General features: G+C 40.7%; 1 protein-coding gene across 1 annotated transcript; it reads right to left on the bottom strand.

Annotated features, from left to right (window-relative positions):
• Nucleotides 1-5,151: 5,151 nt before the first annotated feature.
• On the bottom strand, nt 5,152-15,685 carry LOC139473861 (DNA repair nuclease APEX1-like). Its single transcript, XM_071256642.1, has 9 exons — nt 15,513-15,685; nt 14,779-14,814; nt 12,804-12,845; nt 11,855-12,055; nt 10,984-11,182; nt 9,326-9,397; nt 7,992-8,138; nt 6,422-6,602; nt 5,152-5,876 (listed from the first exon to the last, which is right to left on the bottom strand). The coding sequence occupies exons 1-9, from the start codon at nt 15,534-15,536 to the stop codon at nt 5,759-5,761; spliced, it is 1,020 nt and encodes a 339-aa protein (XP_071112743.1). The 5' UTR covers nt 15,537-15,685; the 3' UTR covers nt 5,152-5,758.
• Between the last annotated feature and the right edge of the window lie 1,058 nt (nt 15,686-16,743).

Genomic DNA, 16,743 nt, shown 5'->3' with positions numbered 1-16,743 from the left:
CACCCCAATTTTGGTACGCGGGATTCTATTTAGACGGCATTCGGGACTCAGAATAATTGCTTAAAATAACTTCCAATCGCTCCCTTTATGACCTAGGAATAGTTGGGTTTTTTCAATTCAACATTCTGCCTTTGTAGTGGAAATTGTGACATGTGCTTTTGAAGTTTGTGTTGAGTCGTATTCATGATTCAGTTTTGGGGAGGGGTGAGAGCGCCTGATAACCTATAGTTCCCTCATATTTCATATTTCCTCTATTAAGAATTACGTTCTCCCTGGAAAAAGGTTTAGAACCGAAGGGTCTCATATTAGTACTGATACAACACTGTAGAGCGCCTGTCTCTAATTACTGCCGGGTTTAGAAGCTAGTCTTAAGAATACCCGCCGAGGCGCTTATTTGAGGAAATTCGGTATATGATTAACGAGATGTCGTGTGTGCATGTGCGTGCGAAAAACGCTCCTGCCAGGTAGCCTGTTGGTACATTCTTATCTTTCTTACTAGTGAATATTAAATCGAGGTAGCTAGCTCAATTTTCTCTCAAGCTGTAAGATCTTTACCTGCCGACTTAAAAAATAAGACCCATTTCTAAAAACAGTAATATCGCATGTTATTCAACTGTCACAACTTTCTTGTACATTAGTTCTGCAAGTGCCAGAAAACGGTTTCACGCGGACTCAGATCAATCTCATTAAAATCAGCTCTGAGTTCTCGCTGCCGCAAAAAAAGATCTGAGGATATCCTATTACGGGTCACGTCAGAACGACCTTTCGCGAACCTTTGACCGACCACTGAAATGACTTACAAGAAGTCGACATCAGCCAATTAGAAAGCAGCTTTCTCGAGCTTTGCGACACTCGTTTCAACTTGGCGACTTCCATTTCAGACTACGCTTGAAAAATATGTTGACACAGTTCTCGATTAAAATTTTGCAAACTGAACAAACCAACATTCCGGAATGTCTAATAGATGGTTGAGATGGCATGGCAGTGCTGCCCACATACCGTGAAACGCCTCCGCCGTTCAAATGTTTATCCCACGGAAGTGAGAAACAGAATATATGTGACGGAATCGGTCGTACGGGCCGTAACGGTCATTCGACATACCCCGTGTTTTCGAGGTTGCATGATTAGAAAACACATTTCGACTGTCACTTTCATGATCTGGTAAGCGACGCTTTGATTGGTCGGATGAAAGATCGTTCTAACGTGACTCGTAATGGGATGTCCTTAGATCTTCGTTTAGCGATAGCGAGAACTAAGATATGATTTTAATGAGATTGTTACTCAGATTGACGTTCTAATCTTGAAATATTCTCTCTGCTTCCAGATTTGTCCTTGTATTTGAGAGGTAAATCTGAAATTCGCTAGCAAAAAATAGCAAGTGAGCCCACTTGGCTAGTGCTGCTGAAACATATCTCACCCACTCACGTTGATTTATTTGATCAATTGATGGAAGTTCTGGGTTTAATCACGTGGCGCGTCTTACTAAATAATGTTGTGGGTAGGGAGTAGGACCCGGGTACCCACAGGAATACCCGGACCCGTGGTTAGTCACGTGATAAATTGTTTAATGACAAAAATTATCTGGAACTCTATGGTTACACCACAAGTCACTAATGTTCGCATTTCTTTCTGACTATGCACCCATTCCTTCCGACTTTTCATATGGTTGAATAAAGATATAACCTAAGTCAACTGCAGTGTATGCATGACCAGATTGTTTAATAAATGTATCTAAATTCATTTTGCCAGGGCTATGTTAAAAAATGTCCAATGGGACATTTTGTATCTCAAGGGTAGGGTTGGGTAATCGGGAGCTGGGTACTCGGTAGTAAATTTGGAATCGTCCCAGCCCTAAAATGTAGTTTACTGTACTGTGTCTGATTGGGGTGTTCATGTTAAACTGCAGCACGGTATGTCAGTGGGCTAGCACAATGAAATCGGCATTAGTCAGGACTAGTACAAGCAGACAGACAAACACGCATGCACATCGCTATTTTAGTGCAATAATCATGGACGTAACGTTAAACCCTATTCACTCCACCTCACCTCCATGATGTGCCCATGTCCATTAAGTCGCCTCCTGTTACAAGCATAGGTTGCTGGGGACAGACAAAGAAATGGTGACCTTACTCCAGACTTTCACAGGTGGGAATGTAGACAAAGGGATGGTGACCTTACTCCAGACTTTCACAGGTGGGAATGTAGACAAAGGGATGGTGACCTTACTCCAGACTTTCACAGGTGGGAATGTAGACAAAGGGATGGTGACCTTACTCTATACTTTCACAGGTGGAAATGTAGACAAACGGATGGTGACCTTACTCCAGACTTTCACAGGTGGGAATGTAGACAAAGGGATGGTGACCTTACTCCAGACTTTCACAGGTGGAAATGTAGACAAAGGGATTGTGACCTTATTCCAGACTTTCACAGGTGGGAATGTAGACAAAGGGATGGTGACCTTACTCCAGACTTTCACAGGTGGGAATGTAGACAAAGGAATGCAAATATACTGATGTTGGCTAACTTTATTCCTTCACTGCTACACAGAGCCACACACTCCCCTACCCTGAAACACAAGACTTTCAACACACAGCAACTGGTCAGAACAATGCACCAGGGATGAAAAGCCTCGACCCAGACTCGACTACACTACTGACACTAGCCTTGTCGTCATTTTACACATCAATCCTAAATACTCCAAAAACATCTTGCATATCTCCCCATGTCAAATGTCAATAGAGCTTACATGTATCAAAATATATTTTTGAAATCAATAAAAGCACAATGACAGCTGGCTGACTCCAATATAAAGCTTTCCCTTTCAGGTGTACAAAGTATTTCTTCCAAACACAAACACAGACACAGATATCAAAAGAGCACTAGCCTCATTAATACTTTTTTTCTCTTGTTTCTCTCAAAAACAGAGCCAGTACTAGAAATAACATCAAAACTACACCTCAAGAAACATTTATTTTATTTAAAAGTATTGTTTGCAGGTTGGAAATTATAATTTAATGTGCATGTAGTAGCTGACAAATAGGGCTGGGACGGGTAACTCGGGTACTCGAGCCAGGTGGGTACTCAGTAGGACCCGGGTACCCACAGGACTACCCAGACCCATGGTTAGTCATGTGATATATTTTTATGACATTAACAATAAAATTTCATGGTTACACTTTATAAGAAAAAGTCGCTAATGTTCTCATTTCTTTCTGACTGTGCACACATCCTTTCTGATTTTTATATGTTTTAGTAAAGACAAAGATTCAGTCAACTTCAGTATAGGCACGATCAGATTGTTGTATACTATATATAAATACTTTTTGCCAGTATAAAACTTCCCATTTGAACATTTTGTACCTAACGTAAGGCCTAGAGTGGGCACCCGGGTAGGGTCGGGTAATAGGGGGTCGGGTACCCGGGTAGTAAGACTCATCCCAGCCTTACTTACAAACTGGAAAATGTTTTTAGTGACAAATCAAAGAGTTCCTATTACCTCCCTTTCAACATCTTTTATGATGTGCATATGTGTGTGTGTGTTTTTCCTCAATAGATTAGTTTACTTTCTTTTAATTCAGATTTTATGCCACATTTGTGAATTTACCTGTAAACGTACTAAACCAAGTCAACATAAAACAAACCACTTCTAAACAAAAAAGACAAAAAGCACTAATAAGATGAACTGATTCCTCGCCACTTAAAAACACTTGATTAACTATGGTAACTAGTCCCAATTAAAGTGTTTTCAGGAAAACAGACAAAAATACATCAGGTGTTGGAATTCCATCAAATTAACAAATCATGGTAAATAAAAGTGGTATGTATGAAACGTTTACATACAGTGAAGGTCAAACAAACAAATTTTGATAAGACTTTGGTTGGCCAAGTGTAGACACAATGGTATGAACAACATATTCAAAGTTTATTGGCATCAGAATTATTCATTTAATACTCCATAGGTTTGTATACACAAAGTTCACAAAACATACGTTTGTTTGTTGTTTAACGCCGCACTCAGCAATATTCCAGCTATATGACTACGCAATAGGGATATGATGACCAAGTCAGCAAGTCTGACCACCCGATCCTGTTAGTCGCCTCGTGAATACATACAGTCGCTATGAGGTGAAGTAGTTACAGGTTGATATTCTTAGTTGGGCAATGAAATGAGGCATTGGGTAACTCACAGAAATCAAAATGGCCCTACTACCTGCACTCGAGGAAAGTAGATGGCTGCAAGGCCATAGCACATGTTACACAAAAAAGAGTTGAACCTTGAGAGGAACTTGTGGGGTCCTGGTGGAAAAGTTTGTGTTATCCGAGGGTTCGAGACACCAGGGGAATTTTATGCTTCATTTGGATACTTGAGACTCCCTAATCAGTTGGAGTCAACATTCAAGTTTGACACAATGAAGTTCGACTGCATAGAGAGAGAGCTTCATGGTCTGAAACTTCCTGGTTTCTCTCTCACTGGAAGCGGGGTCACGGGTGGCCCAGTCGTCGCAATTCGCTGTGCAGAGTTTGGGTTATGTTGTGTTGTCCCTTGTGCACGGTTCGCCCCGATAATGTTTCTAGGTTTGTCAGCACCATACCCGTGCTTGTGGGTTTCACCAAAGTGATAAACGTCTGAGACCTGCATCACTTCGGGCTTTCCTCCCACATTAAGGCAACATGCAGTGATATAACTGTAATAATGTTAAAAGCGGCATTAACCCCAACTCACTCACTCACTCACTTGAAGCAACTTAGTTTGTGCATTAATCACGGCAACGAGAGGGCTGCCACTTGTATTCACTGAGGATGGAGGAACGTAGTGTGTACAGACCTTGGAAGTGTTGAAGATGGGTATCAATGTCTTCAATGAAAAAGGTGATAACAATTTGTCCACATCAGATCCACAGTAAAAAGAATAAGAAAATAATGCAAATGATTTTTTAATAAAAATGATCTACAAATAACCATGATTCTGAACAAAACGAGCACTGACTACACAGTGAGATGTGAATGAAGACCATAACTGGTGAATATCCTCGTAATCACAGTAGAAGAGGTAATCATGGGTAAAGAGCAGTAAGTTAGATTGGCTTCATTGTACTTTGGACAGTATGTCAGATATGAAAAAGACAAACAGAAGTGAAAACATTAAACATGTGAAACATTTACCATTTCTGTGAAACCCACAACAACCGGTATGGTGCTGACAAACCAAATCATAATAAAGGCAAATCCAGGATTCAAACTCAGGATAGTATCCTAGCTGGCCAAGGTAAGTAAATCTGCAATTAAGTTTCAGCGCCTTACACAACTGGGCCACCTGCATATTCGGATACAGTTTGTCTGTTGTGTACGAAGCACTCAGCAATATTCCATCTATATGACTGCGGTCAGTAAATAATCAAGCCTGGACCAGACAATCCAGTGATCGACATTGTGAACAACGATTTAGTCATCAACCAAGTCACTGAGTCTGACTATCCGATCCACGAGGTCACTTCTTACGACCAGTGCAGGTTCTAGGGACAATTTTAACCCAGAATCCCCATGGGTGTGTACAGACACAGACTACTGTTCCTCTGTATGAGAGGGTATTTATAGACCTTCCGAACAACCTTCGAGAAGCGGGTCTCCAGACAACTGGGTATCACTGTATTAACAAACTGACCATGTTCCGGACAATGGCTAGTGTGTTCACGACCTGTATATGGACAATGATGTACATCGCCACACATTCTAAATGACGATGATGGAGAAGGATTCACATGTTGAGGAACAGGACGATGGGACAATGGTCACTACCCTGCACAAACTTCCTGATGATGCTGTCACACAGATTGTCGGTCAGACGCTCGGACATCACAAAATAGTCCAGTCTCCTGAAAGCAAACATCACATTTCTAAACATATGTTCCCTTTTGTAAACCATTTAAAAACTGCAGTGTTTACTTGTATCAAATAACACAGTCAAATACTATCATAATAGTTCATGTATCCTAGGTCACCATGTGAGTGAGTGAGATCTAGGTCACCACATGAGTGAGTGAGGTCTAGGTCACCACGTGAGTGAGTGAGTGAGGTCTAGGTCACCACGGAGTGAGTGAGTGAGAGTGATTGAGTGAGTGAGTGAGGTCTAGGTCACCATGTGAGTGAGTGAGTGAGGTCTTAAGCCACTTTAACAATACTCCAGCAACATCATGGCAGGACAACAACAGAAACGGGCTTAACACATTGTACCCGTGAGAGGAATCGATGCCACCGCCTGAGGTGTGGAATAACACTGACAACATGTATACAGGAGTTATTTCAGCTTGTACTACTCACTGTACATCAGAGACAGCATCAAACCTCTTATTTCAAGCAATATCATAGATTTGGTAGAACGGTTCTTGGTTGTTGTAAAAAGGAGAGGTAAACTACTCACCAGCCTACATCCTTGGCTCTGTTGTTCATGAAGTAGGCCCAGAAAGTGTAGGCACCTTCCAGGTCTGGGTACAGTAGGCGGAATGAGTCCACAAAGCCCTCGTTCAGCAGGTTGGTGAACCCCTCACGCTCCTGGGGAGTAAAACCTGCATTTTTCTTGTTGGTTTTGGGATTTTTTAAGTCTGAAAGTAAAGAGAGTCTGTTCATGGTCATAGGCTCTTGTGTATTATTTCAATTAGGAAACATGTGTAGGTTCCAATCTCTGGTGAGATGTATACTACTCACATGTTGACAGGGATCATGTCTAGAACGCTTTGTCTGCCTGATCTACCGTTGTGATGTACACTATGTTATATACATCTACTTAGCCTACCAGTCTTCCTGTCCTACCCTTGTCTTCCTGTCCTACCCCTGTCTTCCTGTCCTACCCTTGTCTGCCTGTCCTACCAGTCTTCCTGTCCTACCAGTCTTCCTGTCCTACCCTGTCTTCCTGTCCTACCCTTGTCTGCCTGTCCTACCAGTCTTCCTGTCCTACCATGTCTGCCTGTCCTACCATGTCTGCCTGTCCTACCCTTGTCTGCCTGTCCTACCAGTCTTCCTGTCATACCCTTGTCTGCCTGTCCTACCAGTCTTCCTGCCCTACCCTGTCTTCCTGTCCTACCCTTGTCTGCCTGTCCTACCAGTCTTCCTGTCCTACCCGTGTTCCTGTCCTACCCTTGTCTGCCTGTCCTACCAGTCTTCCTGTCCTACCCTGTCTGCCTGTCCTACCCTGGTCTGCCTGTCCTCCTGTCCTACCCTTGTCTGCCTGTCCTACCAGTCTTCCTGTCCTACCCTTGTCTGCCTGTCCTACCCTTGTCTGCCTGTCCTACCAGTCTTCCTGTCCTACCCTGTCTGCCTGTCCTACCCTGGTCTGCCTGTCCTCCTGTCCTACCCTTGTCTGCCTGTCCTACCAGTCTTCCTGTCCTACCCTGTCTGCCTGCCCTACCCTTGTCTGCCTGTCCTACCAGTCTTCCTGTCCTACCCTTGTCTGCCTGTCCTACCAGTCTTCCTGTCATACCCTTGTTTGCCTGTCCTACCAGTCTTCCTGTCATACCCCTGTCTTCCTGTCCTACCCCTACCTGCTTATCCCACCCCTGCATGTCCCATCCTTGTCTGCCTGTCCTGCCCCTGTCTGCCTGTCATATATGTCTGCCTGCATGTCCCGTCTTTGTCTGCCTGACCTACCCCTGCATGTCCTACCCATGTCTGCATGTCCCGTCTTTGTCTGCCTGTCCTGACCCTGTCTGCCTGTCATATATGTCTGCCTGCATGTCCCGTCCTTGTCTGCCTGTCCTACCCATGTCTGCCTGACCTACCCCTGTCTCGCCTGTCATAGATATCTGCCTAGCCTACCCTTGTCTGCCTGCCCTAACCTTGTCTGTCTGACCTTCCCCTGTCTGCCTGGCCTACCCGTTTGCCTGGCCTACCCATGTTTGACTGTCATATATCATATGTCTGCCTGGCCTACCCATGACTGACTGTCATATATGTGTACTGTCCACTTTCGTCATAGTGAGGTCTGTCTGGCCTACCTATGTCAAGATGAGCTACGTTGAGATCTCCACACAGTATGACGGGCTTCTTGGCATCCAGTTTCTTCATGTAGGCCTGGAACTCCACATCCCACTCCTTCGTGCGGTAGTCAACTCGGGTCAAACCACGCCCAGCGTTCGGAATGTCTGAATAAACATATATCATGTAGACAAAGGTAAGAAATAGCTCATAATTAGGCATACAGCAAGTCTCATATGTAGACAAACGGAACAGGGATTGTTTACCACAGCAAGAATAACATATGTGACCCACCAGGAGAAAAGGGGCCTTATGGGTGCTAGCATGCAATTGTGCTGTGACGTCATAAAGAAAGACGTTTGACATCAACTTACTTCCATAAAAAATCATCATGTGTGCTTACTGGTAAAAAATAAATCGTATTCTTCTCTCGTTAGTTTGTTATGCCAGAAAAACATCCTTTCAAAACATTTCAATACATGTCTGCTTTCAATTAATCAGACATTATTTCCTAACACAGCCTTTAAGAAATAAACAGTTATAAGTTATAGAAAATGAGTCCAAATGTTTGATGCCATGTCATAAATCATGATAAATATGAATTGAAGCTTGTGAATTGTAATTATGTGTTATAAGATACTGTAGTCTTAAAATATAATGAGAAGTCAAAATGTGATTTCATGGATGGTGATATAATATCATACTGTTTGTGGCAGTACACGTTAGTATCACAAGCATAATAAAAATAGTTTCAAGGTTTCTTCAAAGTAAACTATAAAGTGTCATCCATACATCCACTACCACATACCATTCCTTAACACCCTTCCCTCGACATAACATTGCTACAATAACGTTAGTAGTTTCTGAGAAAACCTTTCCCCATTGCACACACTATGCAATAAGTAAAATAACATGGATCAAGGGCCACAACTCTGTAAGAAAATCATTTACAGGATCAATTTCTGAACTCAGTCTTGACAAGTATCTCTTAGAAAAGCATGCAAACTTTCATTACTGTAACTTCAGTAGTTTCTAAGAAAATGTGTCCCCATTTCACGCAGTATGCAGCAAATTGAAAAGCATGGAGCAAGGGACATAACTCTGTAAAAAATGAATTTATGACAAAATTTGAGATCATGAGCAGTGATCGGAAGGATGGAAAAACTCTGTTCCTATATCCCCCACCCCACTTCTTGGGGGCGAGGAATAATAACTAGAGTCACCCCTTACTCAACCCAGTACCCCCACCCCTCCACATGACATTGCCACAATAACCAGTGTTTCTCCCCTCCCCTCCCCTCCCAACCCAACCCAGCACCCCCTCCCAGGTGCACGTCACTGTGACAATACTCACATGCTGTGACCAGGTAGAACTTCTCAAATTCGGCCGTGATGACCCGTCCCTCCTTGTCGTGTTTGTCCACACCTGCAAGTGTTACCAACAAGGTGAGTGTGGGGCGTACCAACAACGTGAAGCCTGTCACAGCTATCTCCCTTTCATTACCATGGCCAAGGAACCCTTGTGAGGGAGTTGGGTTTTACTCTGCTTTTAACAATATTCTATATTACAGTCAAACCTCATCTCAAATGAATTGACATACCGAACCTCTTCTCTGGTCCTGACAGCCTCACTATATAAAAACATATAATTTTGCCCACTTATCCCCAATTTGAGATAAAAATACATACACGTAGTACTATCTCGAACCTTGGACTGTCCCAACTTTGACTTTACCATAGAATTTTGTACTGTTAGCATGTTTATCTCCAAGTTGTCAATTGCCACATTAACAGTTTTGAGAAGTGTAAGTACACCCAGTAACATTTCCAACACATTGCTGTGAAATTTACAGCACAATTTAAACCAATTGTTCAACCAATTATGTACCTACCATTTCATCCAATTGTATTGGTAATCCGTATTGACAAATATAAGATAGCTATACGATAAATTGCAAAGAACAATGAAGAGCGGAGCATGGTTTATTTCACGATGAAACATTGTTCTATCATGACGTCATTTCTGGAGATTCAAACATGTGCTTGCAAATTGATGATGTCATAAACTGGACAGGGTTATTTTTGAGAGGGAAGTGTCTGGTGACTTGATCCCCAGAGATGTAGCTGTATAGCGCAGATGAACGCAATGGCCGAACGACTGCACCCAAACGTGAGAGAGACATGACAATCGGTAATGGCAGAAAAGGTACAGATAATCGAAGTGAAAGTTGTGAGAATATGCAGGAAAGACCAAACTTAACCCCCCCATTCATAAATAGGACTTGTCCGACATTGCCTCTGTCGAATTCTATTCAGGGAGTCATCATGATTTAAATACGGGTAAATGTGTGTACTTTTTACGAACATCCTTACTTAAAAAGGCTTTACATAATGTTGATATCTCATAAAAGAAATAAACGACTCGTGGTTGTTGTTCATCGTACAATAAAACACTGCAGGGAGAATAAACCATGAGGGGCTGCGTTGCTTTCGTCAAGTGTACAGACAAAATGGAGATTGCTGATATACCTAATAAAGTACATGTACAATAAATGATTTGTCATAATTGTTACAAATCAATGCCAGCAAAATACATTTCAATTTGTCATCGCATGTATTATGTTCATTATTTCTTGTGTACGCAATTGTATTGCTTGGTACCTATATTACTGTTACTTGATCTGTCTGGATGTTCACGCCTCACTATATTGAATGTCAGGATATCCTGAAGTTACAACTCAGTCGTTAGGTTTGAGATACCAGTGTTCGACTCTACTTAACAAAAGTTAATCTGTCATGGTTTGACAGATCAACTATAGTAATATGAAAAAATCGGGTGGTCCTTAGAGCTTTTTCAAGTAGTATATGCAAATAAACATGATAAACACATAATAAACAAAATACCACCATATTATTTGATTCATAAAGGTGTAATACAGTTCTACATTGCCCGTCGTGCAGACACCACATCCCATGGTACAACAGACAAAGGGAGACAACCCAACCACTCACCGATTCCATATGTGACCTCAATGGGCTTCTCCTTGCAATACATGCCTGTCCCAGCATAGCCCTCGGTCTCCCCCGACGACCAGTAGGCATGGTAACCATCTACATTTACTGTATCAGGCATCTTATCTAAACTACACTTTGTTTCTTGGACACAGAAGACATCTGGGGCCTCTTTCTCGATGTAGGCAGTACCCTCTTTCTGGATGAGCAACACAATAAAATAATGTCAACATCTTTAGTTGGAACATTACTCACTTTTTTGTATATCATTGAACTAGAAGAGATATAAGATGCACAAGATAATAAACGGGGATAAACAAATATTATATAACAATGGAAGATATTTATCTCTCTGCCAGTCTGCACTGTTCCACTTTATTGTAATCTATTTGTTTGTTGTTTGACGCCATACTCAGCAATATTCCAGCTATATGACGGCGGTCTGTAAATAATCGAGTCTGGACAAGACAATCCAGTGATTGACATCATGACATCAATCAACACATTTGGAATACCATGACATGCATCAACCAAGGCAGCAAGTCTGACCATCCAATACCATTAGACGCCTTTACTCAACAAAACCATTTTCCCAATATATAAATCAACCTGATAAGAAATACACAGTGTTACATCAGTGAAATGGAAAAAAATGCAAAACTATCGTAAACCTTCTTTTAACACAGTGCAAAACTGTGATGAGGCACACCTGCCCCAGTGTAGACACTATAGATGATAAAATGAACTTGTCACAGCTCAGTTCATGCAAAACAACTAGATTTTGAGAGAAACTAATGGTCCCTTTAGACATTCACTAGTCACAGACTAACCTGCTAACAGGCTAGTTGTCATGTGAAGCCCTACTGCTTACCCCAAGCCACGCCCTGATTCCGTTGATGTTCCAGGAGGATATCTTCAAGTTCCAGTCAAGTCCAGCTTTGGTCTTGGCGCTGGAGGAGAAGTCCTGCTCGTCCAAGGTCATAGTCGGAATGACGACCTTTTTCTTGTCTCCGTCTCCGTTCTCCTCGGCCTTCTTCTTCCCCTTGCCCTTCTTGGGCGTGGCCTCCTCACCCTGACAATAACAACACTGTAGCTGAGGCCCAGTCATCCACTTATCTCGGCATTCTCATCGGCCAGTATTTGAAAGGGAATGATAGTAAAAATTCCCAATTTAAGTCATTATTATTATAACCTGATTATCTTACCTTTATTTTTAAATGATAACCCATCCAATAAAGTGAAAAGGGCTTTAAAACATAATACCATATTTTACAGTTTCACTAAATGTAACGCAACAATATCTATGCATTCTCATAAAATGACACTTTTAAACAAAATCGAAATGTTTGGACAAAAACATATTCCAAATGCCAACATGGCCAAAGGTACTTTGTTTAAAATTCTAAATAAACCTGTGCATATATAATTTTACCTTATTAGGAATTATAACAGGCAGATACCTTACCATGCTAACAGTGCATTGGATTTCACATTTACTTTTGTTACTGTTTCCCTACTTGATCCAGTTTTAAGTGAGTGAGTGAGTGAGTGAGTATGGTTTTATGCCGCTTTTAGCAGCATTCCAGCAATATCAATGTGGGGGAGACCAGAAATGGCCTTCACACATTGTACCCATGTTGGGAATCAAACCCAGGTCTTCAGCGTGAGGAGTGAACGCTTTAACCACAAGGCTATCCAACCGCCAAAGATACAATTACAACAAACAATGATTAATGATGAACAGATGAACATACATCATGCACAGTATGACTCCTAAAATAGATCTGCCACAGATTATTGGACCAATGAAAACATCTTACCTCATCTGCCTCTGCCTTCTTCCCCTTCTTTGCTGGAGGTCCCTGTTAATGGAGGAACACATACTTAACAAATACCATGCCATCTAACCCAGTCAACATGCATAGCCAGCTGCATACATTAACCTAAACACTCTTGACTCATTAACCTTTTTGGAAAATGTGTTTTCAAATTTTTCACTAACAGGCAGTTGATTCCAGTTTGCGACACGTTTTACTGATTATGCGGAAAACCTGTTCACAACCTTTTTACTGACTAATCATGCTAATGGCCCCAAGCTGTACTGACTACTCACTTCCAGAGCTCCAGATAAGCTTTTGGTGTTGTGGGTATTTTACCCATGCATTTTAAAATCATTGGGTATCAGTAATTCTATCTGCGTATTCAAATTTCTGTTACCCACTAGTTTTTACACATGTGGGTATATAAGTTAAATATTTAAAAACACTACTCATCTAGTCCCTGCAAACTGGTGTCGTGTGGGTTCGAGAGCTTTATAGGACTCAAAAATACCACGATACTTCCACACGAAAGTGTGATGGCAAATGATCATGATGTGACTGTCATCGTGGAGTTTGGCAAGGTTGGCAATGTTCGCTGCGTATTTGATACGCTTGGATTATAATTTACTGCATATTTCTGCATTTCTGATGCGTATTTCACGCAGGTACGCAGCTTATCTGGAGCTCTGCACTTCTGATCCCTCCCCACCAGGACTGTCTTGTATGCTATCCCATTGCAGTGTGCATGGTGTGTGAAAATAGTCTGGAAATATCGCTGGCCAGATGGGCAAGCTAGTCTCTAAAAGGTAGTATCCAAATATCACTACTTTAAGTATATGCTAGTTTATTTTTCCAGAAATTTGATTCTGCAAAGGTTATGAAGTAAACCCAAATTGTAAAAAAACATGAGACAAATATCATGATTTAAACATGTTAAAAGTAGGGTTGGGATGATACAACACTTGTGCAATCCGATACATATCACGATACCTTGCTCACGATCCGATACGTATCACGATACTTGTATGTGCTCTTATCTGTGGTGCATAAGCCATCTTTTTCATATAGACAGGATGGCCAAATTGATGAAAATATTTACTTTTTCACTGCTAATTAGTGCTTGGTGTAACAGCCATTAAAGTGAACATTTAAGGTATGAATCTATATTTTTACTTAGTATAAATAATCAGAATAATTTATTCAAAATTGGCAGGTACAAGTTTGTCTCAAGATGCTAAAAGTAAAAGCATACAATGTTACTCATTAAGTATAAAACATTTTTTTTTAAATTTCAGTAGGCAGTCGGGCTAGAGACATTTCAGAATCTTTATCCCAATCAAAATTGTGCTTGCCCAACCATTACACATTTCCATAATGAGGTTAAATATTATTACCAAATGGAAAAATATAGACACTTTAATAAAGCCAAACAGACTGAATTCTATACGAAATGGGCTCCTTATGAAAACCTTTTGAAAATATAAACATTTGCTATTCCAAAACTTTACTAAATATATATCCTGCATTCTGTCTTCATTAATACTAAAGCTTCTAGTGAGTGTGAATGTGTGTGAATGATATGTACTTTCTTAAAAAAACCTGGTCATGTATTTGGACTCATCAAAACATGATGTACTTTTACCAGGAACAATAAAAAAATTTTTTTTAAAAATGTGCTTGCCCTGGGCTTGCGAGTAGGGGGCTACATTGCACACTGTTCCTTATTACAGGTAGTTATGTTAGTTTTTACCACTGTCATAGCTATTATTTTTAGAGAGTAAGTGTTGTTTATAGCTACATAGATGAAACATAGATTAGGGACCGCCCACAACAATAAGTGTGGAAGACATTTATCACTTTCTCACTCACTTCTAATAGACTGCTTGTAGTTCATTTGACATGATAGTCATTGATAGATAGGTGATTTAAACTAAGTAGTGTCTATATATCCTGATAACTGTTGTCCACAACTTACCTCAGCCGCAGCAGCGTCAGCTACTTCCTTAGCGACCTGTTAACACATGAGCAAGTGCTGAAGTTGATCATGCATATTAAACATGTTAAACAATATATCATAACGACTTTAACATTTCATGGATAAAAATAATGACATAAATCGAGTACTCTATTTACAACTGCTCATTGTCATCAACAGATATACAGTGAGTTGGGGGTGGTGGTGGGGTTTATGACAATGTGGTGTGTGTGTGTGGTGGTGGTGGTGGGTTTGTTTTTGTTTGTTTTTTGGGGGTTTTTTTTGGTTTTTTTTTTTTTGGGGGGGGGGGGGGGGGGGGGATTCTATCGTAAAATGTCCCAAATCTAGAAATCTACGTGATCTAGAATGAACAGTGGTAATGAAACCATTTACAAAATCAAACGATAGGACTCAAGTTTGAAACTTTGGGGGATTTCCTTTTAATCAAGTTTCCTTCCTTCAAAGTTATGACACTCTTCAAAAGAAGGATCGTGAAGGCAAACAATCAATAACAAATTGCATACAAAAACAAACAGCAACTGAGACAAACAAATATCATTGTATCTTGGTTGGGGCCCATAAAAGCATGAAAGCACAGTGCCATACTGACAAAGGCATTGTTCCCGCCGTAAGACGTTATTTCATATATTACGGTAAACAAGAACCGGGTTATACCGGCATTTGAGAAGGAGCCAGCAAAATGATCTAAAAAATCCAAGCGCGTTAGTACTTACCTTTTTCTTTGACTTTGGAGGCATGTTGGTGACAGATGAGAGGGATCGCAGAAGAACTTTGGACTGACAACTTAACGTGTACCCAAACTTGACCAAATTCGCAACTGAAGCCACTATGAATCCACTCTGAACTCTGAACAATGCTTGCGGTACACCGGCAAGTGCGTGTTAGTAAAAGTTGGATTCGAAAAATATATGGAATTCAATTCTCCCCCATATATTCGAAACACAATTTTAAATAATTCAGGACAACATGTTGTATTGTTCAGTAGTTTAAGATATGTTTCTGAGAAAGATGCTTCCTTAGACTCAGTTGTTATAGCTAGATGTCCGTTAAATATAACGTTTCCGTTATGCAGTTGCTATTTTACATTTACTTTCGTAGCACGCCACTTTCAAGCTCCTCACAGTGATAGCCCGTTCGCGGAGCGCTCTAATACTGTGTCACGCGCTGGGAAGGAGCTTGGCTCCACTCTGACTGCAAACTCTTGACAGTGTATGCAACAACTTCGGGCCTCAGGTTTTACCAGTGTTTGTGCAATGTTAGACTAATACAAGAATAATTTTGATGCAATATGCCTCAACACGGTGGCAAACTAAATAATTTCCCGAATATATATGCAACACAGGCATATTTAAAACAATATGAACAGAAAGTGAACTCTAACATTGATAAACTAAGAAATAGTTATTAATACCATGGCCTGATGCTATTGCTATAGAATTTATAAATTCATCAAAACCCAATACTCTGACTCTTTTTACTTTACTATTTAACAAAATTAATTCAAACTGGCCAGTTTCCCGCGGAGAATAAGTATGATTTGCCCAATGTTTAAGGCTGGTGCAAAAATAGCCAAGACAAATACAGGGGTATATCCTTGATTGATTCTCGCTGCAAGGTGTTTACATCCATCTTAATTGACATCTCACCCCCAGAAATGTTATCATAAAAAAAACATTTTTAGTGAATATCAAACCAGATTTAGAGCTGATAAGTCTACAACTGACCATATTTTCTCCTTTAATGCTGTCCTACAGAAATATGCACTTAAGCAAAAAGGTAGATTTTATTGTGTTTATAGATTTTGCCAAGGCCTTCAAAACAGTAAATCATAATAAGTTCTATTTGACAGTTTGAGAGATATTGGGAATAACTGGCAGATTTTATATTGTCACTGTTCCAATGAATTCATCAACGGGTAGGTACTATGTACAGTTTAGTCCCTTT

The sequence above is a fragment of the Haliotis cracherodii genome, unplaced genomic scaffold, assembly GCF_022045235.1.
Source record: "Haliotis cracherodii isolate W230 unplaced genomic scaffold, xgHalCrac1.p SCAF_3, whole genome shotgun sequence".
NCBI lineage: Eukaryota > Metazoa > Mollusca > Gastropoda > Lepetellida > Haliotidae > Haliotis > Haliotis cracherodii.
The sequence above is the reverse complement of the archived record's forward strand: the minus strand, read 5'-3'. Positions and strand labels throughout refer to the sequence as shown.